This window comes from Phymastichus coffea, unplaced genomic scaffold, assembly GCF_024137745.1.
Source record: "Phymastichus coffea isolate CEN01 unplaced genomic scaffold, Cenicafe_Pcof_1.1 PCOF00074, whole genome shotgun sequence".
NCBI lineage: Eukaryota > Metazoa > Arthropoda > Insecta > Hymenoptera > Eulophidae > Phymastichus > Phymastichus coffea.
The window spans coordinates 1,204,049-1,229,872 of record NW_026706885.1 but is presented as its reverse complement, the minus strand read 5'-3'; the positions used below and the strand labels follow the sequence as shown (position 1 = coordinate 1,229,872).

The window sequence follows — 25,824 nt, the reverse complement described above, 5'->3', positions numbered from 1 at the left end:
CCTCTCGTTCGTTGGCAGGTTATTCTTAGCGAGGCTGAAGTTATAAGAATATTTCGAAAACTGGAATGCCTGAAATAACTCGATCTATTTTCGAGGAGACCTTTACTTTAGAAACCGCATGCTATCGAAGTTTTTGTACTAAATTATACACTCCGGTGTGGTCATTGACAGAAAGAGCGAGCGAAGAATTCCAGTTCTCCGAGAGACTGGCTGTTTGAGTAATCGGGATTTCGAGCAATCGAAATTGTGCTATGCCGTGAAACGCTCGTGACGCGCGAAGGCCTAGAATGACGTTACGTTTGAAGCGCGACGAAATACTGGTGGGTTCACGTCGGGAACCAGTTCTCTGTTTACGATAGCAGTTGGCACATGCGAAGCACGATCAGCTGATCATCGATGACCACTCTTTCTCCCCCCGTCCACGTGCGAGGAGCAAAGGAAGAATCAATAAGTGTAAACGCAATACGGAGTGTCATGCGAAACTTTTGCGAGGAGTGTGTCGCGAATAAAGTGACGTCAGTCAACTCTAGCGGCGGCGGCGGCGGCAGCGACGGCGACAGCGACGGCGACAGCGACGGCGGCAGTGGCTCAGCGGGAGGTTGTGGGGTAGGGGGAATTCTCCGGCCGACGCGCGAGACACACACCAGTCGACGCTCGTCACTTGCTATCGTCGCCGGCGAGTCTCGCTTACGCTTGTAACACCGTTCGCGTGAGCTTTCGATATTGTCGAAGCTATGATCGCGCATCGCGACTTTTCGACAGTTTGAGCTTTTTCTTTTGTGAGGATTGTTTGAGTAGCTTTTCGAAAGTTTCCTACCAGGGAAACGATGTGCGAACAGGTAGATCGCAACGTCGATAAAGATAACGTGCTCGATTGGCTATCCGGCTAATTGACAACGTCACGCTCGTGGCTTTATCTCTTCGCGCAACATTTTTGGACGCTGACAGACGTCCCCGAAAGTAAAGTTCGGCACAATCCACACAAGCGAGGAAGTCCAGTTGGCGACGACCGACCAACCGAGAAGCTCAAAGGGCAACAGTGACAGTCACGTATGTGTCGCACGATCGCGCAGTGGGCGTCAGTGGCGACCTGAAAACCTTACGCAATCGATCGCGCCGCCGTCGCCACCGCCGCCGCCGCCGCCGCCGCCGCCGTGACTGTGAGTGTGCGCGTGTACGAGGTGTCTATTCTACCTGCCTTCCTTGCGGCTAATACATAATACATGATGAAGTCCAAGAGGCAAAGCGAGAATCTCATCGCCAGTGAGAAGAATGGATACAAGAGCGAGCAGCAACCTACAGTCGTCGCCGACAAGCCCAAGGAGCCGCCAAAACCCCTTAAGAAGGGTGAGATATATTGCCGTAATTCCTAACTTCGGCTAAGATATAAAAACGAATCTGGCTGTGCGTGTCGCACGCAGGCTAATGCTTTTAGAAAGCTACACGTTATACGAACTTCAGACGATCGAGTTAACCCGTTCTCCGTACGTGATTGTGTTACCGAATTGCCGGCTGTCATAAATCTTAACTACCTATAATGCGCGCATGTGTCTGTCTTCTTGGAACGCGCGCATTTTTCGACTTCAGTTTTTTAATGCTCGATCGAATTAAATACTTGATCTCGCGCCAGTAGCAGCAGCAGCGGTCCAATTGATTCTATCAGCGTCTTAAATATTAATCAATTGTAAATTCTATTGGCGGAGAGAAGTGGCCATTTGTCATAAATCGTAACGATGACCAACACGACTCGTCACTGTCTTTAACAAACTTTTTTTTTTAATGATTGTCAGCGCAAAATGCGACGCTTCGTTTAACTACCGTCGAATGAAAAGTAAATCGTTTAAATTTGGCGAGGACGTCAACAGACAAAAGAGCCTTCTCCTGTAAAGTCGCCTGCCCTATCCTCAATCTTTCAAAAAGCAAAAAGAAGCGTCCTTCTTGAGACTGTCGTTCTTCTCTTTGATCGGCAGCTGTTGGAAAAGCCGCGCGAACTTCGACAACTCTTTTCGTACAGCGACTGCCTATCCGGAGAGACTTTTAAGAACTTTTAGGACGAATTTCTCAGCGTCCGTTATTCAGTCGCTCGTGTGCTTTTCTTTTATTTCGGCTCCCGGGCTCTCGCCTCATTGCCGTTTTTATAAAAATATTATTTCTCGGTGGAGACGATGACTTCACGGATGCTGCGTCGGATTTACGCGTGTACATTCTCTTCTGTCTCCGCTGGATTTAATCTGCACGCTGACGCTCTTAACGTTTGTTTTGCTCGTCTTTTTTTTTTCTTCTGAAATGTAGAGAAACTTTATCGGGGTTCATCTTCTGGATGATGTGAAAATGCGGGGTAGACTAAAATTCTTGCTCGATTATTTTTTTGACATGGGCATCGTTATCGAAAGAATCTAAAAAAGATAGCGAAGGAGATATAACAAAGTGAAAATGCGCTTGCAATTGAAAATTGTTCATTGAAAGTAGATTAGTGCCTCAACTTTCTCAGAATAACGATCATGCAATTGTCAACGATAAGGCGCAATAAAAGGTAAACTTTGACATTGTAAGTGCGGTTTTGCAAAACGTAGTAAAGCGATAGCAGTGCGTACGTGCCGCCATGAGCACGAGTCCGTGTGTAAGAAGAGAGCTACTGCTTCTCCGTGTGTGCATAATTAAAACTCGACACCTTGGTATGCGTGCAAATAAAACAATGTATGTAGTGCGCATAAGCAGTGCTAAACGTGCGAAACCCAATCTTTCTAAATATACCGCGGCGTAATTTTTTTTTTTTTGTTTTGTTTCGAAGATTGTCGCCGCCGATGAAACACGTTTGCACGTTTGATTGAACGGCAAGGTGCATTTTTTCGCGAGTTCTATCAGCTGCGCAAGAAGCTCCCGTCGAAAGTTTGAAAACGGTAATTTCTGCCAGTCGACACCCGAGCTTTCTAATGCTTGAGAGAGCGGCGGAAATGTAGGTAATGTTTGCATGCCACGCAACGACTCGGAAACAGCCGAAAAAGAGCGAGTGTTTCGGACGACGCACGCATTCCATCGTACATCGAATGATATTGAAGCCAATTGGAAGAGCAGAGACGCATAACGGAGTTAGCTGCCGCTGGTCTTTGGCTGAGTGAAATAAGAGGCTGCGAAACCCGTTTCAATTAGCCGAATCGCACGCGCACACGTGCGCCGCCCAATAGAACGCACACCGCCAAGTCTGCATCGCTCGGCTTGCCCAAGCGATCTCCTTTGCTCGCGTCGACTGGCTTTCCTTTTTATCCGCAGCGGGCTCGTCGAGAATGCACTCGGTGCAAAGTTTTACACTTGCCCATTCCGATAATTGGATTTCTCCGCCGAGCGTAAGCTCTATGACTTGCGACCGTGCATCGGGCTTTTTATCGATTCCAATAAGAAACTTTATTATTATAATGGATAAAAATTTGACGGCATTTTGTACGCCTGCTCATCGTTAAATATTTTTCCTCTGCTTTCATATCGTCAGCTTGCCGCGTATTCTTTCGTTATTCGTACGGCCCGTGATTGCGGCGAGTGACTCACGATTGGCTTTCGCATTTCTCTAAAAATATATCGGGAACGAGGAGCTTGACGCGATCAACCGAAACTTATTTAGCCAGCGAGCATTGCTCGTTTCATCAAACGCATTCTAACGCCGTTCCCGCTAATAAATACAAACGACATTCAATACAAGCGGATACGTTCGGGGAATTGTTTTCAACTGCGAGCGAGCTTGCCAACGTAAATCAAGTTTTATTTATAGCCGGCAATGCAATTCCGATTCGATTATATGCAAAAGTCCGCGTGGAACAGGTAAAAAGGAAGCCCGTCGTCGCGGACGCCTCTTGCGTTGAGTAATCTCGAGGAGGGAGAATCTGCGCGCCGGGTGCGAACTGGTAGATCGGCGAGAAACGGAGGCACGCACAATGAGCATCGCGCCCGACGCACGTTACGTTTTCGCTTTCACTCGATCTGCTCTCTCCGCGATGCACTTCCGCGTGCGCGACGCGAGAACGAGAGCGCGCCCGCCCTTTCGACTTCGTACCGGTGTCTTTGGCATAGCTCGCGTTCTTCTCTCTGCCAACCGATCTCTTTCATCTTCCATTCTCATCGCTGACTTATTCGTGTCGATTGCCAATAACTTTCCATCGTAGTCTTGTAAACGTATACTTCCCTGCCGACCGATCTCTTCGATCTTCCATTTTCATCGCTGACTTATTCATGCCGATTGCCAATAACTTCTGCTCGTAGTCTTGTAAATGTATACTTCGTTACGCACTCGTTGCAAATAATTAATACTCAATAGCTGAAGCGAACGATTATGCCGTAACGTTCCAACATTATAGTGATATAACGTTTGCATCTACTGCGCCTCCACGATAACAAGTGTTTGTTGTCGTTGCCAAAGAGTGTAAAATTGTCCAGGCGGCCAAACGAGAGAAAAACCAACGTTTTTCTGTGTAAATACCACTTTACAATTGATTTTCACTCCAAGTTTTATCGGCGAATTGATAGCACACTCTATTTGCGGAATGCAAGCGAGAGAAGTGTGCGATAATGATGACATTTTTTTTTCGACAACTGATATCGAAACCGTTTGGATTTGCCAATCGCTGTGGATTCATTTATGAATCACCATCATCCAAAATAGTTTTCCGGCAATGTGCGTGCCTACTGAAATAATGTGTGGAATTAAAAAAAAATCTTTCCACTTAAAAGCACTTGAAAAATCGGGTGATACAGTGTACAATATACTTGAAACATGTAACATGACGGGCTCTTAATGGAACACGTAACTATGCAGATAACTTATCATTTTTTTTATCCTTATATACATATGAAACTCTTTTTAGAGAGCGTACCTCAAGTAAAGAATCGGTATAAGCGCCACTGTACACAAATATATAAGTACAGTCAGAATCTCACTGAATTTAAAATGTTAAAAATATGAAAACGTGGCATGCATGTTGATCGAACGGAGAATCATGAGAAAGGGTGATGATGCGGCGTACAGCTGCTGATCTAGGGTCGCGAACGCTTTTGACCTCGCACATATGCGAGTTATGTGAGTTGACAGAGAAAGAGAGAGAGAGGGAGAGGGAGAGGGAGAGGCAGAGCGACGACATCCTATTTAGTCCACTTTATGGATCGCATTAACATATATATCTCAGAGCGTATTACGAGCGTGCACGAAAATTTAACGAATTTTTTAGTGAGTCGATTGTTAGTCTGATGATTTTATAATCCGCTAAAGTACTGAATAAATTGCAAATAATTTTAAAAAAGATAAAAATTTTCTTTGCGAATATAAAAATAGTGAGGAAAGCAAATAGATCACAGCTCTTATGTAGTTCATCAGGTCGATAAAATTTTGGCTTTATTATCGCCTACTTCTTAATGAACTGAACGTCTTCTAATTCCCCCAATTATTCAACAAGAATGGTTGCGGAATAAAGATATTGAATATATAAAACCGATAATTTTGGTGACATAAGCACCGAGGATAACGAAGTTGAACTCTCTGAGAAAATGCGAAAGAGAAAAAATGCGAGATCAGCCGAGCGAGCAAGGTTTATTTGGGCTCATTAGAGTGTGTAAAAGTCCAACGTCGTTGCCCCCCTTGCAGTGTACAGTATAGGCGTGGAGCTGACGTCACACGTCATGCTCTCGTAACTTGCAAGTTGCCGTGTACGAAAGTCGAAATTACAATTTGTAGTAGCTTTTCATCTACGATAAATATACATATCCTTATCGATCATGAACGTGTGAATCAAGACTATTTTTGATAAATATCTTAATTAGATGGGAATTATTTCTTAGTTGTGTCGTGTAGATCACGAGAGTTATTTATCGGAATTGAGACGTTTCAGCAAAACGTATCTCCCTGATTAATTAAAAAACTTGACGCTCAATCAATGCAAAAATGCGCCAATAAAAACCAACTCATGATATTTTCCTCGCACGCAACGCGTTGTATTATGAATTTAGCTCGTAAAAGAGTTTTAATCATTAATCGTTTTAAAAATATTTTAGCGACTAGACCTACATTTTCGTGTGATTGATTACGAAGCCTTTATCTTTTTTCAAACGAAAGTTGAAAGTAAATTAACATAGAGTAGAGATAAATTTACTTTTACCATGTTACCTAGCGATAAAACCTTTCGTACTGGATTAAATCACGTCTCTTAAATTAACAATGGAGCAACGTTACGTTCTGGGAGATAAAAAAAAAAAATTTACAGTTTGCTTAAAATGTCGCCGTCTCATCTCCGCGCTCCTTTAAATCATAATGAAGGATAGATGACCTTCCTCAATGTCAAAAATGAATTATTGAGCAAACGTAACCAATTCGTGATTTCGTTGTCAACAACACCTGTTAAATGTTCAGGTTTGTTGGATTATTGAAATCAGTCACCTGAGCACTAACTTGAAAAATAATAAAAAAATATGATATTCCATGTAAGCTTGAAATTAACCAAGTGTAATCAATCCTACGAAGTTGTAGTTTAGGTTAATCCCCGTCATTCTCTTAAAGTTAGCAAAACTATCTTTGTTGTTGTTTTTTAACTATTATTATTTAACAATGCGTTAACGACATATTTTCATTTTTGCAGATTATTGTCCATTATTCATAAATTGAATTTTCTTTTGAACTATAAATCTCATACTTCTAGATACATAATACAACTATTTCAAAGTATATGAAAATTCAAAATTTCGCGCTCTTTTCTCGCATCAACTAATCAATCACTTAATAAGATAGGAGAGAACCTACATGTTCGTTGCTTTTGTATTCATAATAAAATCAATCGACTGTGGAACAGTATGAATTCTGTCAACAATAGATTTACGATTCTTTACACTCGCTTCTCACCACGATTCTGCCTTGTATAAAATGGATTATAAATTATTCTTTACATTCCAGCATGTGTACGAAGGTCTTCTCTTCAGCTAAAAAATGAGTATAGTTGAATAAGTGAAATTCAGTGTAATAAGCGTTTATAAAAAGTCTTTATTACATTAAAATCTGGCCAAGTTCGTCGAAAAGATAAAAACTAGTTTTAGGATATATAAAACGTCAACAACGAGCGCATTCCCCAGCGTACAAGCACAAGCTAATAAAGGGCGCATTAATTAGATGGTACATTCGAAACTCAAGCAGGCGTTGTTTCACGTCCATCTCGTCATATTTCGTGTTGACTGCGCGAAATCGCTTAAAAATATTCTGTGACATCAGCGCGCTGTACCGAATGTGGTTGCTACTATACGCCCTGGTTTCAGTCGTCTGCAATTCCAATTAAGCCTGTCTCGCTTTGAATTTATCTTTCTCTTGGAAAAAAAAAATGTATATCATGAATATGTATCCGAATCTAAATGCGCCCGATAAGAATATTCCGCAATGAAATACATTCTGTGTGCTTTATCTGAAAGCATCCAACGCTAAATGATAATGTCAAATGATAATTAAGCGGTCTACGCGCAGGTGAAAGTAGAGGGGTTTAAGACTCGCTCATTGCCCATTCCGCTGAAGAATTTACATTTTTGTAGAAGCTTGCTCTTGTTGTTACGCGTAAAAACGCAAGGAACTTTAATTGCTTCGGATGCATTTATCAGTCGACCAAAAGAAAAGAGAAAAATACAGTTACGCGAGCCGCAATTAGCCACTTGCATCAGCGTTCTCCTTAATCCAGTCCTCTTCTTTTTTCTTACTTAACCACAGCGAAACATCCGATTACACACGACGATGCGAGCACAATTTAAATAGAAAAGGTCGGAAACAGCTCGTTTACCGTATACCAATCTGCAAAAGAAGAAATTCAGAAAAGAACGTAATCATTGACTTTTTATCAGCGAGCTACTCCGCGCTGCGCGTTTTATTATCCGAGGAATTCCCGCAGCCGCAAATTCAATCGCGGCTTTATTCTGAAGTGCGCTGTCCGATTGTTTTTCGGTAAACCGCCTCGTCAGATGTGTCGCTTTCACAAAGGCGGGCGCGGCACCTTTTGTCTACGCTCGAAGAAAGCGCAGTCATTCTCAACTATGGCGTCGGACTCCTTCTTTCGCGCATTCCGCGAATCGCCAATTCGAAATTCGTGGAAGCGAATAGCTTTCGCGCGGCTCGTGGGATGACGATCGGAGGGAGCGTCATAAGCTGTCGACTGGTGCGTGGACGCGTGCGTCGAGAAAAGCGTGGGATAAGAAAAGTTGCGAGCCGGTAAGTCGGGTCGCCAGGAATACAAGAAAAGAGCAGAGCAGCAGAGAGAGAGAGAGAGAGAGAGAGAGAGAGAGAGAGAGAGAGAGAGAGAGAGAGAGAAGAGAGCAGGAAGAGAGCAGGAAGAAAAATTTTCCGGTGCGCGCAAAAAGGAAAAGTGGTCGGGATATTTACGACGGAACACCGTGTACGCGACTCGCGCACGCACTATAATACAGTTTTCTGTACGTCCATGAGAAAATGTACGACGGTAAAAAGAGCATTGATTTTCACGTTTACTTCCTAACTGACTGGCTCGTAGAGGAAAAATACTGAGCATTGTCGCGAGCCTCTAATATTTAATCTCGATCGAATTTACTCGGCTCGATCAATTCAGAATATTGAAATTTCACGGGATAACGATTGCCACAATTGAATCCTATCTTGCGAGCGCGATTCACAGTTCGTTGGAGCATGGCAGCCGCAACGCCCTGATATAACAACCACATCGAGAGTCTTCGACTTGGCTTGGCAGCATTCAATATTGTCGCGGTCAACCGCAAACAATGAGAATGAAGCCAGTCGGCGCCAGCGTGGTGGACGTTCTGTGCGTCGCAACCAATCGTCGGTACCATCCTCGTCACGCACTCGTCAATTCGCCAAATCAACGCACTTGGCCGCGCGATCAATTGCGAAAGCTCTAACTCCGTTAATCGAGTTAATACGCTCTTGTCTGAGATTCTCCTACCGTCGTGGCACGCACGTACGATCTAATAGTCTACGATTGAACAAGCGAGGCGATAGAGAGAAAAAATATCGCCAACTCGGAGTGACAATGGGATAATCTTGCGCCGAGAGGAAGACTTGCTATCCCACAAAGCAGGCGCGAACGTTGAGCTCCGCGCGTCGTCCACCTCGTTCGACATTTCATCTGGCCTCTCCGTTGTTTCTCCGTTGTGCTTGATCTCAAACGAGAAAACAAGAGCGAACCAGTTTCTTCTTCTTCTTCTCGCGTGCTTTTCCTTTCCCTCCAACGACCAATAGAGACGCGAGCTACTGTGCGTGCGTTAATTGTTCGCCAGCGTCGTTCGTTTCGAAATCTAGGATAACAGTGGTAATTGCAGATGACGCAACTGCTATAAGAGCGCACTTCATTCAAGTTCGGATATTTGCATTTACACAACGTTTCGCTCGATAAGACATTTGTATGCAGGAGAAATCACTATTTTTCCCGCATCTGTCGGCGATGTAATCAGGCCAGTCTTTATATTAGAGGAGGCGTAAAACGCAGCCCGAGTGACAAATCGAAAGATGCATTATTCGTGGGCATTGAGCGTCGAATCGAGACGACGAGGACGCGAGGAGGATGAGGAGGAGGAGGAGGAGGGGGAAGATGAAAAGGGACAGAGCAGCAGGGCGTCGGTCGACCTTATTGTCACCTTCGTCGAGGCCACGAGGGTTCGCTGTAATCAGCTCCACGGTGTGCGCTTTGCCCATCCCTTGCAGCAAACGCGTTTACGGCGTGTCTGGCACGGATATACACGACGGCATCAAGTTTTAATCGCTGCGCATTGTTCGCGCGCTGTAACTGACGCTTATCACGCTAACCGATATTTGCGGAAGCGCGGGCCGAGGCTATGTAATGTCCGGTCGCGAGTGGGAGAATTTGATTTTTCTCTCCGGACGAGAGAGCGAACTCCCTGGGTACAAGGTTCTCATCGCTTGTTGGTTTTGGTTTTGCAGGGAAGACGTTCTGCCAGTCGTGCAAAAAGAAATGCAGCGGCGAGGTGCTGCGCGTGCAGGACAAGTACTTTCACATTGGCTGCTTCAAGTGCGCCCAGTGTAACACCAGCCTCGCCCAGGGGGGCTTCTTTGCTCGCGACAGCTCCTACTTCTGCACCAAGGTAATGATAACTAACCGAGGGCTGGTCTGTGCGACCTGCGGGGGAAACTTTTAAATCGGAGGGGATGCCTCCCACAGTTCTAAATATTTCAGCCTCGAAGCAAGTGCTTGTTCGCATCTCCGAGCGACAGTCGATCAGTTCTCTTTTAGGGAAAGAACGTTTTTCTTTCTCATCCTATTCTTGATCGGTTCAAAGAAACCATTTGACATGCTCGGGCTCGTGCAAACAATCTATTTTGATCCTTATTTTTTCGGTCTGATTAGAAGCAGCTTTGATCTCTCACTAGGCTCGCGTACATTGTTTGTTATCCTCGATAACTTTATAACGCTTGCTCTAGAATCTGCATTTACACGAGAATGGAAAGATTCGAAGCCTTGCTTACCGTTCGGGCAACTGCAACAAGCCGCTTGCTTCGATCGTTGTAAAGGTGTTTGAAAAATAAGTGGCAATTTGGTACGAAGTGTCTGACGTTTGAACAGGATTTATGCGACACGATGATCATAAAAGCTAGTGATAGTATAAACGGAGCTGTTAAACAGCTCGCCAAGGCAGTATTGTCTCCTGTATTATTTCACTACACATGCAATTTGAATTTGGAACATTTCCTGTCCAGACGGCCGTTTCAAAATCATTGCGGATGTTTAAAATAGTCCATTTGCAATGACACGCTCGGCGAGCTCAAACGATATTAACTTGATCTTTGAAATGTAGTTAGCGAAGTTTAATTGGACAGCCAGTGAGATGCTTGTGCTTATTCTCTCGCAGGACTACCGAGAGAGATGGGGTACGAAGTGCGCTGGGTGTGGAGAGTACGTGGAGGGTGACGTTGTCACCGCGGGGGAAAAGCACGCCTTTCATCCAAATTGTTTTCACTGCCAAAGATGCAGACAACCACTGCTCGGACAGGCTACTAAAGTTACGCTCGTGCAAGGTAATCCATTACTTTAACATATTTTGTATCGCGACAAAAGTGTGTTGTTGAATCGTTGCTTTTCTTCGCATCACGACTCAAGCTGGAGTACTTCAATCTGAATTGTCGCGAGGCCTGCATAAGATTTAAAGACGACATCTTTCAATACTCTCAATAAATGCATTTTAGCACATGACTCGCTCGTACGCGCAACGCTATTCATCCATTGAGCGCAGTGCCCATTGCGGCGCATCTGAGCGACGCGCATTGCAATCGGAGCGTCCTTTATACTGCAGCTTAGCAGCTGAAAGGCCATAACCGATCGGCGAATGCGCACCGCGCTCGGGCGTCCATTGACGCGAGTTGTAACGATGTTGCAGGCCAAGCGTTGTGCCAGCGCTGCGTGAGCATACCGGTGAGAGAGGCCGCGACGCCGGTGGCAGCTCAAAGCTCAGGCGGCGCCAGCCAGGATCCCGGAGCCTGCGCCGGCTGCAGGCAGCAGCTGCGCGAGGGCCAGGCGCTCGTCGCTCTCGATCGGCAGTGGCACGTGTGGTGCTTCAAGTGCCACACCTGCGACACCGTGCTGCACGGCGAGTACATGGGAAAGTGAGTGATTTTCGTACGGGCGGATAGAGCTCCCTCGCGTCGACATTGAAAGCTCCACGTCGTTGCCACAGAGACGGGGTGCCTTATTGCGAGAAAGACTACCAGAAGCAGTTCGGCGTCAAGTGCGCGTACTGCAATCGCTACATCAGCGGCAAGGTGCTGCAGGCCGGCGAGAACCACCACTTCCACCCGACCTGCGCGCGCTGCACCAAATGCGGCGACCCCTTCGGCGACGGCGAGGAGATGTTCCTGCAAGGCGCGGCCATCTGGCATCCACGTTGCGGCCCCGGGCCCACTCAGCCGAACGGCATCGTCAACGGTCACGGCCATCCCGAAGCCCACACGCCGCAGCACCACCAGCATCATCGCAGTGGCGTCGAGTCCGAGCGCATCTCCAGCAGCGCCTCGGAGATGCAGGTGAGCCGCCTGTTCGACTCGGACTCGAGCGTTCTCGCACCCCTTTTCGTTTTGCGCCTCACGGGAACGCTCGGCTGCATATTTTTTTTCTCTATTTTATGTGGATTAATAACAACTGATACGGGGCGACTGATAAGAGCTTACACTCGACTCGAGGTCACTCGTTTTATTTCAAATTGTAAAATTCTATCGTTGATCTATACCGATAGGAAGATCTCTTGGTAAGCGTGATTAGAAACTCCGTTGTGACACTGACGATAACGAGTTTATTGTTTTTATCGGCCGCTAATTGATATGGCAATCAACACTGCCGCACAAGTGCAAAATAACCCGATTTTCTTTGATTTGAATGCGACCAAGTCTTCAGTTTCTTTTTCGCAGGCTTTGTAGTTCTATCTGTCTTATGTTACATTTGGATAATTTGCTATGATGTGAATGGAGAAGCGGCAATCGCAATCGCTGCTTATTGTAATACCCCCACATGCCCCCCCCCCCCCTCAAAGTGCCAAACTGTTTAGAGCGATAGCCTCGGTTTTACAGTATTGAATTGTTAAGTTGCCAAACGGTTACAAACACTTCGATGTATTATGGTTTTTTTATTGCTAGTTTAGCCAAAGCATGCTGTCTTTTTGTAAACATTTTTTTACTCTATTACGTCGTACTTTTTTTTTTCGTCAATTTTCATTTATTATTTTTAGCTACCTAATGTTTTATTTAGCTTTCACTCAATTAGCAAATGTTATTTGAATCTCAGAAGCACGCTTATCATGTGTCATTATATATTGTTTTCTTCTACAAGATTGTATCATTAGTTTTAATATGTATCATAGACACAGTTATGGGTCAAGGATTATATGTTTTTCATTCGGTTATTTTTCATTTTTTACTTTTCGTTAATTAGTTTTTTCTTTTTTTCTTTTTTTGCACGATCATTGTGTATAGTTTTCATTGAGGTCTCGCACGCCAAGTCTGAATGGATCTTTATGCAGCCCTTACAGCAGTCTAAGTCGCAAGGTATGCTATGTTTGCTTTTAAAAATGACAAAGGGCTACATTTCATTTATTTATGCTGAAGCGCTAATTTAGCTGAATGCCAATTATTATTTGATTTCAACAAACCTAATCTACGTCACAGCTTCTGTACATATTTATTATTTGGTTTTTCGGATTACGATTAACAACCGACTTATTGTTGAAAATATGTTTCAAGGACAGACTAATTAATGAGCTTCTTATCGTTGGCTTTCTATTCCATTGTTTTTTCTATCAAAATTTAGTACTATCCCGCGAGAACTGGCAGTCCGGGACTTATCTTGAGAGAATACGGCCGAGGCAATGAAAACGTATCTCGCATTTATACTTATTCATATTTGACTGAGACACCGAGTCAAGGATACCTGCGTCGCCCAATCCAACCATACGACAAGCCACCCACTAGCCCACACTTTCATAGACCAAGCTGTAAGTATTTTTTTATATTTCTGCCAAATTATTAACGATATATTATTTAAAATTATCGTTTAAATTACGTTCGACTCATTAGTCGCAATTCTGAAATTATAATAATTTACAGAAAACCTGTTTTTTTTAACAAAATATTTATGCATGTATGAAGGTCAAAGGAAATATGTTTCAAGAAACTATGTCGAAGTAAATATTATTTGAGTCCGGTTCTGTACTTCAGTTGTCGGTCAAAATAAAAGTAACACACCTGACATATAATTTGTGCTTTCACGTTGAAAAAATTATGTAAATATAGTGACTACTTTGGAATTTCTGATTCTTCACATAACAAAAGAACTTGAATCATAATTACAATGAGAATGAGATTTTTTATTTGTTAAAAAGACGTTGTTTTGTTAAAATAGCCTCACGTTCGATAAGAAGCAGCGGCGGTCGAAGCAGTCGTTCGGGCATGCGAGCCCTGGTGGACGCATTGAGCGAGACGCGGCCGAAATCACCGGCGGCTGGTAGCCAAGTGGACAACGAGGAGCCGATCGAGCTCGCTCACTACCCGGACGCGATGAAACCACCGCCCGGCGCCCAACCGCCCATCGAACGAGATGACTTTCCTGCCCCGCCCTACCCCTACACCGATCCCGAGAGGCGTAAGCGATGGTCGGATACCTACAAGGTGAATGAATGCTGCCAAGCAATCTACTTTCTTTCCTCTCTTCCCTTCCCTTCCCTTCTCTTCCCGCGAGATTTGATTATACGCTTTGTCATGCCGCCGTTGCTGCAAGGTGTTAAGGCTACTCCGACAGGAATGAGATATTGAGTCTTCTTCCCCTGCAATTCAGATCGATCTAAATTATTTCATTCGACTGCCTTACGGAACTTTTCCTGAGGCTGGTTTTAGCGGATTTATTGCTCAAACTGTTTATTTTATCTCAGGGTGTACCAGACTCGGAGGATGAAGACGAGGTAGATCAAAAATCAATCAAAGAGGTAGAGCAGAAACTGAAAAAAGAGCAAGACGAATTGAGTAAAATAGACACGGGTATAGCAAAAGTGTTCCTGCAAGATCGTGAAAAAGACCGTGAAAATCTCAAACATAGAGCGGCGAACATCGATCCGAGAAATGCTTCTAGAACGCCGTCTGCAAATCGCGAACCGGCCTACAGGTTACGCTACGAAAGTCCCGTTGGTGCATGTAAGAGTTCTTCAAACATTACTGTCTGATTTTGCAAAATGAAAGTCTTTCAACTTAAATTGTTTCGATGTTGAAATACTTTATACATTTTGTAGCTCCATCGAGAAACATCGATCACGCAAGACCTTGGGAAGATGAAGATGGCATTAGTTATAGATCTAGCGTAGGACCCAGTTACAACGGTAAGTTCAGCGAACGCTATTACGTAATAACATCATGGTTTATGAGCGTTGTCATCTCATACATGTCCACACGTTCGCACATGACACTAACATTCTACAACCGGTTGTGTATTGCTTCAAACCCGGTCGTATATTTTTTTGTCTTTAAATATATCTCAAAAACAATTTTTTTTTAAATAATGTCAATATACGGATGCATAAAAATCCCATCAAGGCGATTGTGAATGACTCGGTCGTTAATGGCGTTCATTTTGACTGAATTTGCCAGTATAAATGCCATTCCATTTGAAGACAGGTGACGTATCCAAGCTTTTGCATGTTTTTAAACTCTTGAAAGACTATATTGATATTTATATGTCGTCGATATATGTGATATATCGACGAGTTTCGAAGCTTTATTTGAATGTTGAGAAAATGGACATTTCTGAGACTGTACGATCCATGTAGTATTTATAGTATATTATTTGCACTTACATAAACTTAGCATGAAGCACATAATGCATCTTAGTCTTAATTTGTAACTATTTATAACACTATGAATAATTATCGAGGCTTAGTTCAATTAACATAGTTTGATATGTATGGGCATGGTGTGTAAGGTATTACAACTTACGTAAGACTTATTTTTCAATTGGAATTTTATATGAATAAAGTTAATTGAAAGTTAATTGAATTATGGTCTTAAGCATCAGTGCTATGCATCATTTGAACTATTATTTGTTGATTTATCTAACGAGAGTAACTTACAATGTATCTTTAGCTTTAGATGATGCGTGACACTTTTTGTTTCGTGATTTTTAATGTCGGATACAATACAAATTATCAGCTGCTCTGTTTGAAATTATTGAAAAAGTATTCAATAATTAATTTTTGCGTGGTAATTTAATAAATTATCTATAAAATCGTTCAAAATTCCAACAAGTTTTTGCGAGCAACATACTACCACACGTTATTGCACACCTACTTTGGCAACGCACATCTGTATTGCTTTTTTGCATATATTTTATTTGTGTATATCGTGAAATCTCAAAGAAATAAAATTTGGAAAATGTTTGAGTAAGCGCTGTAATTTTGAACAATGCAACTGAAACGAGTAGCAAAAATGAGTAATCACAATAATGTCTTAGCTCGTGTTGACTTCTCGCAATACCTACACTCTGTACCTACTTGTTGTTTTTGTGTGTTTTGTATTATCGTGTGTGCTCTGATACATTGGTGAGCAGCCGGATACAGATCAGCAACGCGTTCCCCGGCGCCGAGGAACTATCCGGCTGTTGGCTCTCAGCGTGCCTCTACTCTGCCCAACTCCATGAGGCACTATTACTCGGTGAGTCGCAATAATAATCACTCTCTACACCTCGGCACCTGACGTGACGACCAATTCAAATTTCAGTTGCTTACGCTTTCATCGATTTTGCAATATGTTTTTGTCGTTTTCTTCGCTTTATCGCTTTTTTACAAAGGGTAAATCGCACACGTGATTTATCGAATTTAGTTGCTTGAGCTCACTTGATCGCTTAAATATCAATTATGCACTGATAGATGCTGATTTTATTTTCATCAAGTTTTGTCGTTTCAGTTTTATAAATTTTTGAATAACCGTCACGAAAGATGCTACGATCATTTTTCAAGAATAAGAGTAATGAAAGCTTACTATAGCGATTTACAATAAGGTGCTGGTTTTTATTATTTTCTATATATACCTTTTTCACATTCATTTTATGAATAATTTTTTTCATGAACTTCTTGTGTTTTTCCTCTAATTATTAATGCAATTTAAAACTTTGTCATCAATCAAACCAAATAAATAACTATTATCTTTTTCTTATTACTTCGTTATGTAAATAATTTTTTCGTATGAAACTTAACAAATGTATGTATAAAAATAATTTGTAAGTATATATTTATAATATGACATAGTATGACATAATTAAAAAAATGATTGTTTTTGTTTTTATTTGTTCGAGATTGTTACTACATCATAATACCAAATACAATCACTAGAGTATCTTTACATTAGCCACATTTAGTAAATTCGTATATGTAGTATTTTGAAAGTACTTATTGCAGTAAATGATGTAAATATAAACGTAGTGTACTTTTAGATAGGTAATTTAAATAAATTCTGTACGAAATTACGATTACAAAATATTAGTCTCACAAAGCAAATATTGTTTATGTAATATGATTTACCACAGAAGCTTTCAAACTGAAATTTGATCAATGTAATGCAAAACTTTTATTTTTTACATTTATTTGAGTCTGATTGATCGATAAACGATTGATCCATCAACGCATCGTGTGTAGAGATTAAAGAAACACAAACAAAACTAAGTATTGCGAACGTTGGTCATTCGTATGAGCTGAGAACGTGAGCCTATTATAACGAAAAATGTGCAAAAACGAAACTAATTAAAACTGAATCGTTCGATTTGCCTTTGCAAACTGCACAGTCGTAAGTTCCCTGCGACACATCCCAAAGCCGGGATATGGTCTGGCACCTCGAAGTCACACGTTCTCCTCAACAGGCGGTTCTGTATCTGCTCTTCCCGTAAGTTTTCTCTCATGATTCAGCGTGCCAGTGATGGAGTTCATATTTTTCTCTGAGTTGTCGTTCTACCTATTTATCTATTATTGTTTTCAAGCATGTAGCAAAACATGCATCATTCGGTTCATGCGGTAGACATGCTAACTATTAGAAGTGGCAATAATTTAATTATACTTTGATCTTTATTTGTTGTGCATATTATCTTTCTCATTGCAATAATTTTTGTAAACAGGGGGACTACTCATTCAGCGGCATGGGCGATAAGACGCACAGCACTGACTTTTCTTCCGGTAAATCAGATAGTAAGTATTTCACGTTCTACAAGGAATTCAATTAGTCGAACGCAGTTTGAGCCTTGACGTGTGTGGGATTGAAACAGGATCGATTTTTTTAATGCAGACTATCTTACAAAATTAAAACACGCTCACCAACTCTTTATATTTAGGTAGTATAATCTTATGTATATAGTAATACTTCTTGCAAACAAAATAACAAACTTAATTCTAAGTTATGAATTAATACAATTAGAGTTCAATGAAAAGCCTAATACAAGCTAGAATAGATTACTTATAAAATTCTTGCATTCATAAAAGTCCTATAACAAAGGTTTGATCGTTTCCAAATAATACATAGAACAAATTAGCAAATTCAATATAAGGTAAATAGTATAGAAATTGAGCTTGAATTAGAATGTCTAGATAGAAAAAAATACAATAAAATGAAGTTGATATAAAAAAATCAATAATTTTTACAATTGTCTTTGTAGGTTACGTTATCAAATTTTTATAAAAAATAATTATTTAAGAAAAACTATTAAATTATTTATAAATTGTATCCGTCGAAATTATTAACTATAATGTAAATAATGTAGAATGTACATTACTGATGAGTAATATTTAATGTAAAGCCATGTACTGTATTTTAATATTGTCAGCTCTTGAAGAAATTCATTCTAAATATAATCTAATTTTTTTAAAGAATCGTAATATGTTTGTTTAGTTTTAATAAAAATTATCTAAAATGATTTGGTGGGTTAGGCTCAAGCGATAATTTTATAAAAAAATGTACAAGTTATATAGTTTTGCTGACCCATCAAATAGAAAATCTTAAACGGCGGTTGTTGCAAATAACGTAAGAGTATGGTTTGTCATCGCAACTCGAGGGTGTATTTGTTCTGAACTGTCTTTATGAATCGTGTTTCTAATACTCACCCGTGTTTTCCTCCCTCCCAATCTAGTATCGACAGGCAGCATCACGGACGTGGACCGGCGGGCACTGGTATGTACAACAGCCCCGTACTACTCCCAGCGGCTTAGCATGGTTCGTAGCACGCTCTCTTTGCATCCTCTTATTCTATTTTTTTATCTTTCAATACTATCATTTTGATGTACATATTATACATAATACATGTCGCGTACACATTTCTAAATACACATTATCTTTCCATCCTCCTTTTCGTTTCATTGCGCAATGTCGCGGCTTTCGCCCGACGTAGGTGATGCAATTCAAGCCTTCGAAAGATATCTCAAAGCAAATGTATCTTGAAACGAGGATATTGCGATTTTTTATATATACAATATGTCTAAAGCCAACATACTTTCAAGTTTGGTGTTTCGGTATTTCTAATGATAAACAACTCGATATCCTCTCAAGATAAAATGCCTTAAATTATCAAAAACAAGTTGGAATGTATGTATGAAATACTTTGCAGAGCATGCTTGTAAATATGTACAGTTACTATTTTTTAAATACCACGATCTCATTTATTTTTCCGTTGAAATTATATTAGATTACATCACAGAATGTTTTATACATTGCATGAATAATATATGTACAGTAAAATAATGCTTGCAGTAGATTAAATGTAATGATTTTGGTGTATCGAGGCATTTTGCAGATTTGGCACTGACAATAATCAGTTCAACAATCATACCTTGCCGTTTCTACATAAGGAAATACATATATATATATATATACATAAATGTTTTGTCAATTCCTGGTGATGTACAAAGAAAACAGAAAGGGAATTGAGAGTAGACATGGTACCTACGGGTGTTTGTCGATATTGCTAAGCTGTGTGCGACAAACTCATGAATATTAAAATTGTAATGTCTCATACCACAATTTGGTATAAATATTGCCTGAAAGTGTGTTGTCTAAGTGTACAAATATAACAATATGAAATGTTACCCATTCATTGTAAACGGGGGACCGAATGAAACTATATATGTGACACAAACGTGACTAGTATATCGATGTACTTTGAAATTTGATTTGACAGCGCTGATGAAATTAAATTAATGAACCTTGTTTTGTCGTTCGACACACAGAATGACGGCGGCATCCTACCCTCGTCGACAACGTACACAGGCGGTCTGGGCTCGGTGACGGTCGGCCACGGCCACCACGTAAGACGCTCCCTGCCGGACATGGGCGTAGCACCTGCCGAACCACCCAAGCTTTACCCTTATCACCTGCTCATCATCACTAACTACAGATTACCGGCCGACGTGGATCGTTGCAATCTTGAGGTGAGTCACTGCGATTTTCATGACGATATTTCTGTAGCAAGTAGTAAAACTGCATCTTGTGTACTTTTCAGCGCCATTTATCCGATGCTGAATTCGAAGCTGTACTGCATTGTACAAGATCAGAATTTTATCGATTGCCTCAGTGGCGTCGCAACGACATAAAAAGACGTGCTCGACTTTTCTAAATTTTTAATATAAAAAAAATAAAAGATATGTTCTCAAGATAATTCCAAATCGTCTATGCGAATCACCGCCGCCGCCGTTCACTATTCTTATCTTTTTTTTTAACGTCTTACACTTGTGTGTCCTGCATATATACTTGGCGCTAAGAACACTACAAAAATGGAAAAAATTGTAGGACTTTTATTGATAGAATATTTCAATAATCATTTTTAATTCTGTATGAACTATTTTAGCTGTTTGCATTTTAGAGAAAACTCAATTAGATGATGAATGATTGCATGGTTAATGGAAATTTATTTAAAGATTTATCTTTAAACAACGACTTTTACATCTCTTTACACGCAATGATTTTATTAAGTTTTTTTTCTTTTAATATTTCCGAGAGCACGTTATTGAAGTGTGCGAATGAGAGAGATTTAGCGTGCGAGAAACATGTGTGTGCATGATGTTTGCAATGTTCGCAAAATAATATTCTGTAAATAAAAGTAAAAGATTATTACCAATACGGAATAGTAACGGGAGCAGAGTCACAGGGGTATAAGAAAAAACAACTATTGCAGCTATTATAAAAGATTCAAAATATTAGTGTCTATACTAAATGAAGCAGTGAAGACTTTTTCAATAAGTAGGTAAAAACAGGCTTACCCTGTTTAAAAGTTATTGTATGAATGAAAACAGCTTAGTTTTTCTCAAAATGATCGTCTTCTACTAAAAAAAAAACAAATAAGACGCACTGCGTTGCTGTGCTACGATGCATAATAAAACTAAAATATATATACGAATCACGTATATGATTACGTGAAAACATTATTAAATGAAAAGTTACGATATATTGAACTACTACTATTCTATAATTTTTAATATAAAAAAGAGAAACAAAGCGTACACAATGTGACGAAAAAATGTAGCGTTCGCTAAATTTTCATTTATATTTCGTATTTTCTTATTACTCAAAAAATAACAATCAAAATAGAAAAACAGAAATTGCGATAAAAGTGTGAAGTTAATTGATTAAAAAATGAAATATGTACAAGATGTAAGCATAAGATTCTTTGAAATTTTCGATCGATTTGTGCATAATAACTCATTTCATACGATTCAATTATGTAGTATATTTAAATGAAAAGTATATTTAAATTAAACGGGCATCCAAGCAAAAAAATACTTCATGTGCCTATACAATTGTGTCTGCGTTCACATTTGTTATGTTCTTTCAAGCTTGTAACTGCACAAATGCTCGTAAATGATTTCTGTTGTATAAAGCACATCGCTTCCGCTAGTCCAATGATAATAAAAAAATACAAAAAAGAAATTTAACTGTAAATTTATTTATATATCTTTACCATATTTAACATTTCACGATGAAGCATTTTATTCTAAATTGAATCCCTATAAATAGATGTGAAATTATAATAGTCGAAAGCTGTACTGAGGATATTCTTGTAAACAACTTATGTTCAAATTACTTTGTTTGACAAAGACAATTTATCAAACTGTGTTATTTGCACTACAATATAACATAAATGAATAATTTCAGTAATAATAAAAAACTTTTATAACGTAACTCATTATTGAATAAGTCTCTTAGATATGAAACTATTTTTCAAGACCTTTAGCTCTTAAAATAACAAAACTTTCCATTGGTTGAACAAGAGGCTCGTACTCATCATTTGTAACTAGTTCTGCTTGCTCTCCATAAGACATTAATACGGGAGTAGTTCTTACACTACCGCCAGTGATAGACATCGGATGACCAGCTTTACCAATAACGTCCACAGCTTCACCTATTCTTACTGAGATTGGTAGAAGCTACAATTTAATATATATTGAATTCGATTAGTAAAATTAATTAATGATATTATTTAAAAAATGACAATCACATTGAGATTTTCATCAAGGGTTACTAGCCATCGAGGCTCCATTGCAAGTGCCAAACAGTACATCAAATAGTGTGACTTTCCTAGTATAAGATTTTTACAATCCAAAAATGAAACGAGGACGACTAATAAACCGGCTAGCGATGCTTGGTCCAACACTTTCGATGAAAATTTAAAAGGCTGTAAAGTTATTGTTCCCTATAAAAGAAATTGTACAAAAATCAAGGTTTTTAATTTTTTCAAAGCTAATTATATAAATAAAAGTAAAATTGACTTTTCCTAAATGGACTAATCCTTGAGCAACGCGAACTAAGAACAGGTGCGCGGGATTTTTGTCATGATAGATAGCCAACTGTCTTAGCATTGCAGCTAATCTAGCGTTGTTTGTACCGGCGCCGACCAAACCGAGCGAAAAAATGGCATTCAAAGCAACATCCGAGTCGCTGTCATGACTATACTTGTTCAAAATATCCAAAATTGATAGATCTGGATTTGAGAGATAATTCAATGCTATTGCCAGTGGAACTGCTTTTCGGGCTGGAGCCGAACCGTATCTACCAATCTAGAAAATTTGAGCCAAAGATTCATTCAAATGAGTAATCGTCCGGCCAATTATTTACCTGGCCAAATATTCGAGAATTTTCTTTTCCTTTACTGAGACCCACAACAGCAACCCCGAGAGAAGCTATCGGTTGTGTCAGTTTCATCTCACTGAAAAACCGACACATAAAAAAATGTTTACAATTTAACTGACTGATAGTTTATTCAGCAAGATTGCAATCCACCTTGGAAGTTTTTCCTTCTTATTTTCATTTCTTTCTTCGCGAGTTTGCGTATTATTTGGCATTTTTTGAGAACTGCAACATACAGGCATGGATTTATTTACTTGCGACGAAGTCTTTTTTAATATCTCTTCTTCGACTGGCTTGGAACATATACGAAGGAGATCTTGTACTATCAGCACATCGCCAGTACCAGCATAAGAACAGACCTTGTTGGAATTAGTTAAACATAATTATATTAATGATGAAAAAAGAGCAATTGAAATGCAGTGTTACTTGAATCATTGTTTGTGCTGGTAACTTGTACGGATCTGGTAAAACGTCTAAGGCTGCTATGAGAGCTTCTATATTATCTCTGTGACCCATATACACTGAACCAAGTGCTAGCGTTAGATATCTAACAAGGTGATTGCATGTTTTGAGTTTGTAAATAATTACTAAGAAAACATGTATGTTCGACTTAAATTATAATTTGTTCGCATCACCTCGCGTATGACGAGGAAAGTTGTTCTCCATTAAGTTCCAATAATTTTTGCAGTATCATAGAGCTAATTTCGCCATTTGCAGAACCAAGATTAACAAGACCGAGCGCAATCGCCGACAACGCTACGATTTCCATTGTGCCTGAGGAAATTAGTAAAAGAAAATGTTGTTTGATTAACTTACGCAAGTTACACGCTTTTTTAACATCACTGGCAAGTAAAAGACGACTATTTAGCGATTTGTCAGTAAGATTAGAATGTTGATAATAAAAACACACTTTCTTTGTCGATCATCGGCGGACACAGTATATTATTCAAATCCGATCTTTGGGATGCAGTGTATGCGAGGCCCAAGCCAAGTATCGCGCCGATCCGGAGTACTGGACTCGACGACATTACGTGCTCGTTCAACAAAGCCAACGCGGGCTCGCAGTCGCTGTGCACACCACAATTCACAAGACCAATCGCCAGTAGTGCACCAGACCTCACGAACTCGTCGCTCGCGTACAGATATCTGCAAGCGCATCCAACTTTCCGTTGGCTTTCAAAAATAGAGCGACGAAGGGCACTTTACTTGTCGATCGGGGACAGTCCTCCATCGACGTCCCACATGTGAATGAGACCCAGCGAGGCTACTGCAGATAGCATTCCTTGCTCCTAACTCAATAGCACGCCATTTCAAAACTTTTGCAATTTGTAAAATCAATATTTGAAGGAAAGAGAGCTGCAACTCAACCTTATTGTTGTAAACCCAGTGCATGTTACTCTCACACATGAGTTTATCGCGACCGAATCCCGTATGTACGAAGGCCGAGGCGAAAGTAGTGGAGAGATTCGCTCGAGCTGAGTCTTGTTCCAACAGTCTGATGTGGCCTGGTTCCAACCACGACTTGTAAATCTCCACTGGAGTTTTTGGCTCCATGATGTCCAGTTCTCGCGCCATAATCAGATAATAGGTGTTCACGTGAGCGTTGCTTAAAATTGTCTCGATGTCTGATGCGTTTTCTCCATTGTAAGCTTTTTTCATTGGCTGATCCTGAATCGACCAATGTATCGTTGATGTTTTGTCGATATCTCTGAGAATATGTCATCTAAAGAAATGAAAACAAACTCTCTGTCTGGCCAAAATGTAGGCGAGTTGCATTCGCAACAATGGGTCTTTGCATTTGACGACGCACTCGTATATTAAATCGGAGTCGGGCAGCTGCATTGCAATTAGTATGGCTTTGCTGTACTCGTTGAACTGTAGGTAATAGTTTGCGACTGTTTTCAAAATGTTTTGTCTCTCTAAATCTTCACTAAAAAGAAATGTTCCTTATCTTACTAATTAATTTATAGAATGAAGTATTTGTGACGGTTACTTGATAATTACGTATAATTGGCACAGCTTTCAAGGTACAAACAAATTTTTGCATAGTTGTTGCCATCCAGATAGTTCTTCAAAAGGCTCAGTTGATCAATTTCGAGACATACGTCACAAGCTCGTATCTCGGCATGGTGTTTCGTATCGTATGCTAAGATCTTCTTCACCAATGGCATTAACTCGTTCCTTCGAAAACAGTAAAACACATTTCCATAACATTTCAATAACATTTCACTAGTAGATTTAAATAACGAATGAAATGAAATGATTTGAAAACACGATTATAAACACGATTTTCAAAATGATTGTATGTTGCTAAATGACTTGCTCTCGATCAAGCGGCATAGTTGACCATTCGTCGACGACCTCGGCTTCGAGACGATGAATATACTCGTGACCCCAGTTGCCAGGTTTCTTCATGGTGCCGCGCAAACAATAACGAAGACACTCGCGCGATCCCTCCGGAGCAGCAGCCATCGCCAGAACGCTGATGATATCGGCCAATCGACGCTTGCTGTCTACCGGTAGAGCCTCTGACTTTTCGTGCAGATCTTTCAATGTCGCGTACGAGTTTTTGAGGTACTTTAGGGGCTTCGGCACTGCTGTCATCGATGTTGTCGAGGTGCGCATGAGCTTTCGCAAGCTCGACAGAGCTGCCGTTTTGCCTTCCTACTCGAGTTATTTGGTATCGTTAACGAACAAAGATTTTTTTGATTTCCAAATTGCTTACAGCCAAGTCTTCCACAAGTTGCAGCAGGTCTGCTCGTAGTTTCTCGTCTCCATCGCTCTTAAGTCGAAAGCTTACATTTAATTTCCATTATATATCGATGTCTCTAGTATAAAAATCTATTAGATAACTGATATACCAGCTGACTAGGGCTCTTCTGGCATATTTTCCTTCTCTTCACACTCGCAGCCATTGTAACCTTCTCTACATGTAACTGCGATAAACACTGTCAACGATGCTATAAGAGCGATACTCAAACAATTGAAGTTTAGTTACGTGCAAATGTCAAAATGGACGTTCAAAAAGAAATTAGAAGTGCGATTGTTTCGATAATAAATTGGCTTCTATTTATTTCAAGTATTTACAATACTTTTATTTTACATCAACGTTGCATTACATGGCTTGAGTAAGGTTATACTGTGTCTTCAATCGATCCATTTTTAACAAAAAATTGATATAATTCGGGATA

General features: G+C 40.3%; 2 protein-coding genes across 10 annotated transcripts in view; one reads left to right on the top strand and one right to left on the bottom strand.

The window, feature by feature from the left end:
* Window positions 1–21,467, top strand: part of LOC131668178 (actin-binding LIM protein 2) — a 29,390-nt gene extending 7,923 nt beyond the window's left edge. Inside the window, exons 1-15 of one of the 9 annotated variants that reach the window (XM_058942114.1) lie at window positions 611–1,347; window positions 9,935–10,095; window positions 10,861–11,026; window positions 11,386–11,611; window positions 11,683–12,028; window positions 12,971–13,042; window positions 13,305–13,488; window positions 13,896–14,161; window positions 14,422–14,680; window positions 14,776–14,862; window positions 17,316–17,413; window positions 17,643–17,712; window positions 18,648–18,688; window positions 19,741–19,941; window positions 20,013–21,467. In XM_058942114.1, the coding sequence (XP_058798097.1) occupies window positions 1,224–1,347; window positions 9,935–10,095; window positions 10,861–11,026; window positions 11,386–11,611; window positions 11,683–12,028; window positions 12,971–13,042; window positions 13,305–13,488; window positions 13,896–14,161; window positions 14,422–14,680; window positions 14,776–14,862; window positions 17,316–17,413; window positions 17,643–17,712; window positions 18,648–18,688; window positions 19,741–19,941; window positions 20,013–20,126 (2,415 nt within the window). In that variant the 5' untranslated portion in view covers window positions 611–1,223 and the 3' untranslated portion in view covers window positions 20,127–21,467. Of the gene's footprint in view, window positions 1–610; window positions 1,348–9,934; window positions 10,096–10,860; window positions 11,027–11,385; window positions 11,612–11,682; window positions 12,029–12,970; window positions 13,043–13,304; window positions 13,489–13,895; window positions 14,162–14,421; window positions 14,681–14,775; window positions 14,863–16,085; window positions 16,190–17,315; window positions 17,414–17,642; window positions 17,713–18,647; window positions 18,731–19,740; window positions 19,942–20,012 lie in introns of those variants that run through there. The other 8 variants (XM_058942112.1, XM_058942113.1, XM_058942111.1 and 5 more) reach the window with 8 other exon arrangements.
* A 253-nt stretch (window positions 21,468–21,720) lies between these two features.
* On the bottom strand, window positions 21,721–25,548 carry LOC131668176 (26S proteasome non-ATPase regulatory subunit 2-like). Its single transcript, XM_058942107.1, is given in 15 exon segments — window positions 21,721–21,933; window positions 22,005–22,199; window positions 22,276–22,563; window positions 22,622–22,712; window positions 22,787–22,992; window positions 23,060–23,180; window positions 23,269–23,407; window positions 23,544–23,779; window positions 23,840–23,922; window positions 24,002–24,301; window positions 24,377–24,563; window positions 24,638–24,814; window positions 24,945–25,297; window positions 25,359–25,415; window positions 25,495–25,548. Coding segments are annotated over 15 exon segments (2,700 nt in total).
* Window positions 25,549–25,824: the final 276 nt, after the last annotated feature.